The 9991-nt window shown below is 39.6% G+C and overlaps 1 protein-coding gene across 1 annotated transcript in view; it reads right to left on the minus strand.

The window, feature by feature from the left end:
- Positions 1 to 9991, minus strand: part of LOC100533372 (Trk-like receptor tyrosine kinase) — a gene marked incomplete at its 5' end in the record, with an annotated part of 112342 nt that overhangs the window by 52142 nt on the left and 50209 nt on the right. Inside the window, 2 exon segments of the mRNA NM_001204662.1 lie at positions 2970 to 3154; positions 3727 to 3812. Coding sequence (NP_001191591.1) covers positions 2970 to 3154; positions 3727 to 3812 — 271 coding nt within the window.

Here is a 9991-nt window from a genome sequence, read left to right on the forward strand (position 1 = left end):
TCCTTTCTCTTTTCCTCTCTCCCCCTCTCTTTTTCTCTCACTCTCTCTCTCTCTCTCTCTCTCTCTCTCTCTCTCCCTCTGTGTGTGTGTGTGTGTGTGTGTGTGTGTGTGTGTTATTGATGCCCCTTTACTGCTCTCACGTTCAATGTCCTGTCCTCACGAGCAGCTGACTAAGCCGTGCTCTCACTCCTCGGTGTCTGGGGTTATTTTTTTGTTTTTGTGATAGCCGGATCATGCCATCCTCTGCTGACACTTAATAACCTTTACTGGTTTCTGCCGACACAATTTCCTTCATCAGGAGTGTTGCTTTAGACTGGTTCACCTTCTTATTTAAACCTTCATTCTTTTTTCAACAATCCTATTTGAATCGTCATGAGCATTTTTTTTTCGTGTAAGGAAGGAATAAAGGCCTGACGGGGCACCTTTATCCGATAAGGGGCCGCAAACAGATAAAGAACAGAACGACAATGATATTCGATAAAAGACAGAAAAACTCAAATAATTGTTATAAAAAAGACCATTTTTGTCACAACGTAAGAGGTGTGTAATACTTCCATAGGCGGACTAGACAAAGGATTGTGGAGATTGTCTACTTCTAAGCTTATGAGAAAAAGAATGATTTAATTGATGGCAGCTGCTTTTACAGAATCATGAGTAGGGTGTATGTTTCACCTTTAAGGGAACTCGAAACTTTTTTTTTTTTAAAGAAAATATTTACGTCAGGGCAAGCAAAATAATTAATTGCCCACGGTATGTCGAGGCAAACTGCTTACCGGGTAACTTAACCTGTTACTTTTCGCCACAACCAAAGCATGTCCTTATCGTATTCCTTCGGAAAACCTTCGAACTCGGACTTCAACAGAGTAGTTTATTACACTTTGGTATTTTGTCGCTTTTTTTTTTTACCCTGCCCAATTCTATCATCTGGCGCTTTTGTGTTTAGTAATAACAACAAAGTGTGCTACATTTTGGGTTTCTAAATTAGCTGTTAGATGTAGTCATAGAGTAAACACATGGGAAAATGTTTTACATATAGATAAATACATTAATACATAAGTGAATACATATGTTTCTTCACTCTTATGACATTTTTTGGTAAGTTTCACATCTAAGTGTTGCCTTACCCCCAACTGGAGAGGGCTACCACAACTGGTTAGTAGTTAATTGTTTAGATCATCTTAGTCCTACATTCCTCAGCTCTTTCGAGTGACGAGGTGGGCACCCTCTGTCCCGCTCCCTAGTGAAGGCATCTTTACAGTGGTATTTTGTCACTTGGTTTTAATCTTATGAACACCCCAGTTTGTTTTAAGTTGTCCAATTTGCTTGATTCCACTCATTATGTGATAGCAACAATTCGAGTTAGGGGTCATACCTGATGCGCCTAACGGTTTTCTGTTGGGTTTTATTAAGTAAATGTGTTGAAACCTACATAATAAAATGAAAAGTATCGTAAAATTATTCACTTGCGTAAAACCTTCAGTCCATATCGAGCCATGTCCAACTCCAATTTGTTTTTGTTTTGATTTTTTCACTGGTCACTTTCTGGCATTCCATTCATCTGAGACTGATGTCATCTGAGACTGACGCAAAAATGGATCGCTCTATCAAAATCGTAAGATTATTTAGAGTCGTGATCAAGATATTCAAAGAATTGCATTCGAAAGATTCACATGATATGAAACTCAAAATTAGAAGTTGAAACTTTGGAGGAAGCAAAGTGAAGAACACGGTTAGTCAAGAAAACGCCCGTGCCGGAGTCGGTATTACTGCGGATAACGGTACGACCGACTCTATTCGAATCCTCGGCAAACCATTCTTGTGATTGGCTAGTTGGAGGAGTCATCCACTGAGCCACGTCCTTTTCGGAAACAGACCCGACAGCAAAACTACCTCAACTCAGAAGTAAGAGTTATTAAACCCAAATCAGTTTGTTTTAAAAATAAGTTTCGGTCCTCCACTTGGAACTTATCTGACCTTGTATGCCCATAAGGTCCTCCACTTGGAACTTGTCTGACCTTGTATGCCCATAAGGTTCTCCACTTGGAACTTATCTGACCTTGTATGCCCATAAGGTTCTCCACTTGGAACTTGTCTGACCTTGTATACCCATAAGGTTCTCCACTTTCATGTAGGGCAATATTTGGGTCGCCGTGATATCCCACCTGAAGACACTTTTAACTCATTTTTAAGTGGTGAGTGAAAATATTTACTTTTTTCTTCTTTTGGTATGATGCACTAAGCAGCAATGGTTACGCAGGTGAAACTGGATCCCTGAAGTAACTCTAAAAGGAGCACTGAAACTAGGGCCTTGCGGTTACTGTAAAGGGGTCAGCGAAACTCAGTTCTGAACCAGTAAAAACACTAAATGTACGAGTGGACATCCGGCACATCTTGGAAAGGGTTCGGGGGGGAAAACATCTTACGCCCTGCGTCCCCCGATGTAAATCGAAAAACTATAGGAGATGGGCTTGAGGAATGTTTGTATATGTCTGAGTGTTCTCTCTATCTAACACCCGCTCTCCCCCCCCCCCCCTCTCTCTCTCTCTCTTTTTTTTTCTCTCTCTCTTTCTCTCTCTCTTTCTCTCTCTCCCACGCTCTCTCTCTCTCCCTGTCTCTGTATCTGTGTCTCTCTCTTTCTCCCCTCTCACTCAGACTCTTGCTCTATAAGTGCTCGTATTGTGTGTGTATTTGTGGATAATCAAGTGTGTGTGTTTGTGTATCTGTGTATGTATGCATATGAGTTTGCGTTTGTGTGTGTTTGCGTGTGTGCGTGGGTGTGTGTGCGTGTGTGCGTGGGTGTGTGTGCGTGTGTGTGTGTGTGTGTGCGTGTGTGTGTGTGTGTGTGTGTGTGTGTGTGTGTGTGTGTGTGTGTGTTGAACAATAATATGGTGAAGATTTCATGTCTTCAAATATAAAATTAATTATATTTTCAGACGAAATGAAACTAGAGAAAAGCTTTCAGTGACTACCTGACAATGTTATCGCCGTTCCGCTTGGAGCAGAGTTTTTTCCTCACTTGTCGCCGACGGCAAAGGACAGCGACAACGACGAGGATGACACACACGAGAACGGAGCCAATCACAGGTGCCACAATGTGGGTAATGGGCGTGGCCACGTCATCAGAGTGGGCGGGCTGACGCAACATGGAGGAAGTCTGCGGAGATGAGGACCCAAAAATACAAAGTTTGTTTTTATTATGCTCTAAATGAGTCTTCCCTGCCCACATTGTCATCTCCTTTTATCTAAGCAAAAATTTGACAGTAGAAGCTATAGGCACTTTTTGAATGGTGATTCGATTAAAGATTCAGATTCTTGAACGCATAGGACAATGTTTATGGTCAGGAAATGATCCGCTCATAGTCAGAAACAAGGGGTTGAGCTAAAAATTTTAAAAAGAGAAAGAAAAGCATTTATATTACAGCATTCTGTCTAAATTTCAGTAATAGAGGCCCATACTGGAAAAAACTAGTTCTGAGGTTGCTAATAGTCAGAAGGTAATGAAAGACCTCTCTTCTTTGACACATTTACACAAAGGCAAATACACGTTGTCGTGCATTGTATTTTTGTCGTTTTATCATAGCTGTTCACTAAACTTATTCCTCAGTTTTGAGAGTTGGACCTACTGTTCAGTTGCAGACGGTCTAAATAACAAGGTGTTCCTTATTATGAAGATGAACTCCTTTAGTTCTAAGATTGTGAACAGTCAAAAAGCATTGATAGGCCTACCTCATTCGTCTCTGAGTGTTTGAGGATGTCCTGTAAGCTGGGGTTGTACACCACTCCGTGCTCAGGGTCACCCACCCGCGGCTTTTCTGGGGAGAAACAGAACGAGTATGCTTGGCTTTTTGGTTTTGTGAGAGTTTCACAGCATACTGCAGGCACACAGATAGGTAATTTTGAAGGTGGGTCTCACAGAGTCCCAATGCATAAGTGTGTGTGGTTGGGAGAGCCCCCCCCCCCCCCTTGTGTCTTTTTTATGTGTTATATTTATTGCATTTTTGTTTTGCTCGTTACTTTTGTTCCTTTATTTTGTTTGTTTATAACGGCAGGATGTTTGACCTCTTGACTGGACCTTCGGTCGACAGACAGGCAGGTAAGAAAAGTGGACAGAAACCAAAAACGATTGCGACAAATTGGTGTTGGGGGGTGTGTTGAAGGGCTGCCCAACGCCACAGAGGTTTGGGCATACGAGAGTCTCCCCAAGGAGCGGAAAGAGTTGCAACTATGCTGGTTATAGTTAACTGATAATTTGTATCCCCTAACCCCCACAAGTTTGTGTGGTATGCTTTATGAGCAATAGTAATAACGAGGGGGTTGATATTACTCCGTACCTTGTCTGACACCGGTAGTAAGAGTCCCTTTAAACCAAAGTGACGTGAATTTACTCTCACGGCTAATTGACTTAGGAGAACAGCAAAGATCTTCATTGAGTCATTTTATATAAAACTGGTAAGTTAGGCTAATACGATATCACAACCGCCGAGATAGACCACACAGTACGGCCCACATGACCAAAGCTGTTCATTGTGGATATATTATATATAATATCGTAATTCTGAGTCCTTTATCTTTCAGTATAATGTAATAGATGGAGCTCTTTTATCGACGTTTTATCTTAATGCACCCAGTGACCACTGCTGTGATAATCGAAGCTACAACAAAACAGTCCAGATCCACCAGTATTAAATTACTTTTTTGGGGGGACTGGCTTCGTTATTTCATTTCCTTCATAAAATATCAATAACAAAACAACAACATTCCCATCCTTGGGCCATTTGTTTTCTAAAAAGTAAAAACGTAATGGGGGGGGGGGGGGATATTTCAAACCAACTGTATAATAGTTGAATTTGCATCAGATTTTCAGGGCAGACGTCATTAACTTTCATCTGGTTTGTCCAACTCTCAAATAACGCCTGTCTGGGGGAACAATTGAGATTCTCAGGGGGCCCACATAATCCTTAATTACCTTATTATTTCGGACCTCGGGGCTACTCTTGGAAGGATGAAAACGGATTATTTTCTTGTGAAATTAAAAATAGGTTTGTAAAAATTCATAACGTAAATTGACTAAAAAAGCAAACAACAATTTGTGACAAGCCGATGAAAACGTGTGTGTTTGTCAAACTTGCCACACCCACATACTGGTCTCAATTTCTGTACAGAATTTAAACGTTGTAAATCACATTGAAAATAATGGAACGAAATTTAGTGCGATTTTCATATTGTGTCCACATCCGATTGCCACCTTTCCATATGCATGGAAAGCGCAGGATAGAGGAGTGTAAAATAACTTTCATACTTAGTCTTGCTTTTGGTCCGCTCATAGCCAGACCCAAGGGGTTGAGCTAAAAATAAAATGTTTTTAATAAATGTAACACATTAGGACGCTCATTCTAGTTGGGTTGTTTGTTGTTTTTTTACAGCTCTTGAAAAAAAATATCGTATATATCAATGCAACTTTTTCTATTCGTTTTCTTCTTCTGAAACTTTAAAAGACAGGTAACGACAAGTGTATTAAAAATAATATGCAAATTGATCGTTTCTCATTTCGCTACTTTAAAACTACAAAGTTCTATCTTACTTTTATTTGGGGGGGGGGGGGGTGGCCGTTTTCAGTTACCATGACCGTGAGGTCAGAAAACAAATGTTCTATCTGCTCTATCGAAATCGTAATATTATTTAGAGTCATTATCAAGATATTCAAAGAATTGCATTCCAAAATTTCACATGATATAAAACCCAAAATTAGAAGGTGAAACTTTGGAGGAAGCTGTAAAAACATGGTTTGTTTGTTTTTTTAAACATTGCTTGTAGGACATTCAATCAATCAAATTCAAACAAAACAAAACGTAGAACAATAGTTCTTTTTTAAATACAATCTGTCATTATCTGTTTCTATGTTCTCTCTGCAAAAGCAATTAATAGAATAGGTTTGAACATTTCAATTACATCTTCATTAAGACATGATCATCAGCATAACGAACGATGGACCGTGTGATTTGTGCTAAAAGGATAGCCACAGGCGGGGACGTCAGCGACCAGCTAGCCGAGCGCCATTATCGAAAGATTAACGTTGCTTACCGTGAAAAACTCCCCCCGGGGTTCAGATAATGTTTGTAATCTCTCTCTCTCTCTCTCCCTCTCTCTCTCTCTCTCTCTCTCTCTCTCTCTCTCTCTCTCTCTCTCTCTCTCTCTCTCTCTCTCTCTCTCTCTCAAACTAGGATAGACTCCTCTCTTTTTCATGAATATACATTCATACACACACACACTCACACACACACACACACACACACACACACACACACACACACACACACACACACACACACGTATATATATATATATATATATATATATATATATATATATATATATATATTTATTTATTTATTTATTTATTTATTTATATATATATATATATATTATATATATATATATATATATATATATATATATATATATATATATATATACAAACAGACACACATACACACAAATAAATACACACATATAAATATATATATTAAATATGTATATCCGATTAGAATACACAGACTCTGAGCGCTTTACAATACAACAGAAATATACAGGATGATTCAAAAAGAATACGGCAAAATTATTGCGCAATTTTTCAAAAGCGAAAAACAATAGAAAACACTAGCTTGAACACATGTGTTGTGCATACCTTCAAATCTTATTTCATGTTTTACTTAGTGCTCAATGTGGCCACCACCAGCAGCACAGATAACATCAAGGCGATATAAAAATTCTTCCCAAACACGCCTCATGGTGTCCTGGTCCACTGTTTTGATTGTAGCTGTTATTCAATCTTTCATGGCCTCTATATTTGCTGGACTGGATCGATAATAACAACAACTATATTTGCTGGAAGAGGTGGAACATAAATTTTGTCTTTAACATAATCCCCACAAGAAAAAGGCACACATAGTGAGGGCCGGGAATCTGGCAGGCCATGCGCAGAAATCGAGGTATTTGGCACCTGTCCAACCAGTCAACCGCTGAGGAACGTTTTCATTCAGAAAAGCTGGACCCCCTAGGTGCCAATGGGGGCGGTGCTCCATCTTGTTGAAAAATGAAGTCATGTAGATTTGCGTGCTTGAAGTGAATTACCACTTTTTGTGGAGATATGTTAAAGACAAAGGTTTACGTTCTACCACTTCTTGCAAATATCGATGACATGAAAGATCAAATAACAGCTACAATCAACACGGTAGACCGAGGCATCCTGAGGCGCGTTTAGGAGGAATTCTCATATCGGCTTGATGTTGTCCGTGCTGCAGATGGTGGTCACATTGAGCGCCTGCAAAACATGAAATAAAAGCTTGAAGGTATGAACAACATACGAGCCCACGCTTGAAGTTTCTATTCTTTTTGGTTTGTTGAAATATCGCGTGATGATTTTGGCGTATTCCTTTTTAATCATCCTGTATACTCGGCACTCTGTGTTCTGACCAAAAGAAAGCATCTGCAAATAATTATGTTCGTATTAATTTAACAGAAATGACTTAAGCTGATATTTGAATACATTAAAGATTTGAACTTTTGGGCAATGCATTCCCGATCGTGGAGCCTTGGTATTCAAATACCCTATCATCCATTGTTTTAAGTTTCATAGATAGAAAAGATCAGATGATTAACCTCAGTCGACATTGACAAACTGGAATAAAGAAGAATGCAAGAGTCTTAGCTTTTCTTGAAAATGCAATTTCCGCATCACCAGTTTTCGTGTGATCGTGGTAAACCTCATTGATACACTTTGCACAGTCTGCCAGAATGACTATATATATGGCTATATTATATTATATAAATATGATATATTATACACATACATACAAACACTCACACACACAAACATACACACGGACTGACACTCACACACAAAGGTACACACACACACACACACACACACACACACACACACACACACACACACACACACACACACACAGAAATACACACATACACACATACCCACACACAACACAACACAACACAGTTAAAACCGCTCCTACAACCTCCTGTTTAAATATATAGAAAAGAGCGGGAGAAAAAGATGGAAAGAGAGAAAAGGAAAAGATAGACGTATATTAAAACAGACAGAGATACAGAGAGACAGACAATATAAAAGAAAGAAAGATAAAAAGAAAGAATGATAAAAAGAAAGAAATACGGTGTTTCAAATTAACTTCTCATCTGTTTCGTCTGCCTCACTTGGACAGAGTAACCCGGTAGCACTCAAGAGATATAGAAACCATTTCCTTACATTTTTCAATTTGGCTTTATGTTCTTCAGAAAGATACAAATCGATTGTATCTGATACTGCTTCATCTGAATCGTCGCCTTTGTTGAACAGTTTGGAATGCAGTCGAACCTGCTCTAACGACCACATGTATAAAACAATCACCTGCACAAACGGCCACTTCTCGTTTCCTCCCTTGTATATTTTTATATTATTATATTGTGACTGTGTAAGACAGTCACCTGTCTAAGACCGCCAATTTCTCCTCGACAATGGCTGGCTGTCTTAGAGAGTTTCGATTGAACTTCCCACTTCACAGCTAGATCTGATCCATGCTCCAACCATTTATCCATTGCAGTCCCGAGACAGGCAGTAAAAGAGACAATTGGGTGCAACACAAACCAACACTTTGCTACTTCGATTGGGTGTAGTTGATTGAATGTCTTTTTATTGCACGAACTGCAAAAACAATTTATGGATTAGATATTCTTGGTGACATTTATGGGTCACCGGGCTATGGTACAGAAAGGTCTGCCTGATTTATGGCCAATCTTCTGAAGAGAGTGCTGCGCTCAGGACTTTGCGACAATAACTCACGGAGCGGTGAATAATAAATACTGTGGACAGGAACACGTCATAGCTTTGATCTCAGAGAGACGTGTTCCACGCCGGAATGTAAAACCAGCACGAGAGGGGAATATCTTGTCATAATAATGAAAATAACGTCTGAAACTGAAAGAAAAATGAACTCCACTTTCGCAACATCCATTTAGGAAATGGCAGTAAAAGTTAACTGCACTGTAGGTGATAAGTGATAATGTTGTCACTGAGAACGATTATATCTTTGAGGACATAGCGGTCGTATTCGTCCCATTAGCAGCAGAGCAAAGGCGACGCTTCGGTACATTTCGAACAACCATAAACAAACCAGAAACAGGGGTTTGCATATTTCATGGTATGAATATTGTTTCGTGCTTTTTTAAAGTTTCAGATAAAGAATACAAAATCGAAAAGTCTGTCTGAAGAGCGAAGTTATGCTCCGAAACAGCGCATCTTCATACGTTGTAGAATGACCAGGATGTGATTTCTTAATTAGTTAATCATTGACACGGAAAAGAACCCGGAGAAGAGGTCACTTGTGCGTGGAAGGGAAAATAATGGTTGGGTGGAGAGGTCGTTGAGGAGAGCAGGGGAGGGGCGTTCTATTAGGGTACATTTACCTTAGAGACGAAATAAGTTTAAGTGTACGGGTGTATCAATACTTTTAGATTATTTAGGATGCAGGACCTCTTGATTTACCGTCCGTCTCAGATAGGAACATTCCAAATCGGTTGAAAATTTTGAAAATCCACAAAACTATTCTTGTTCAAGAACACCCGGTCTGGGATTTGAACTAGGGCCATCCTCTCCGTAGACCAGTGTGATACGAATAGTGAGCTAACCGAACGCCCGGAGACAAAATGACAAGAAGACAATCTCAGAATGAAACAAAGAAGCCGAGGTAATCGGACACTGCGATGCACAATTAGCCCAGCCTGTGTAGTCCGCTCGAGGAAGATTCTATATCTGGAAATGCAGCGACAACTTTTGCAAAGGACATACATCAAAAAGGTATATACCTTATATTATTTTAAAAAATTAGCATCATGTATAGCCTTACCGAGATTATTAGTACAGAGAAACGGAGAGAGAGAGACAGAGAGAGAGACAGAGAGAGAGAGGGGGGGGGGA

This window comes from Aplysia californica, unplaced genomic scaffold, assembly GCF_000002075.1.
Source record: "Aplysia californica isolate F4 #8 unplaced genomic scaffold, AplCal3.0 scaffold00457, whole genome shotgun sequence".
In the NCBI taxonomy this organism is placed as follows: domain Eukaryota; kingdom Metazoa; phylum Mollusca; class Gastropoda; order Aplysiida; family Aplysiidae; genus Aplysia; species Aplysia californica.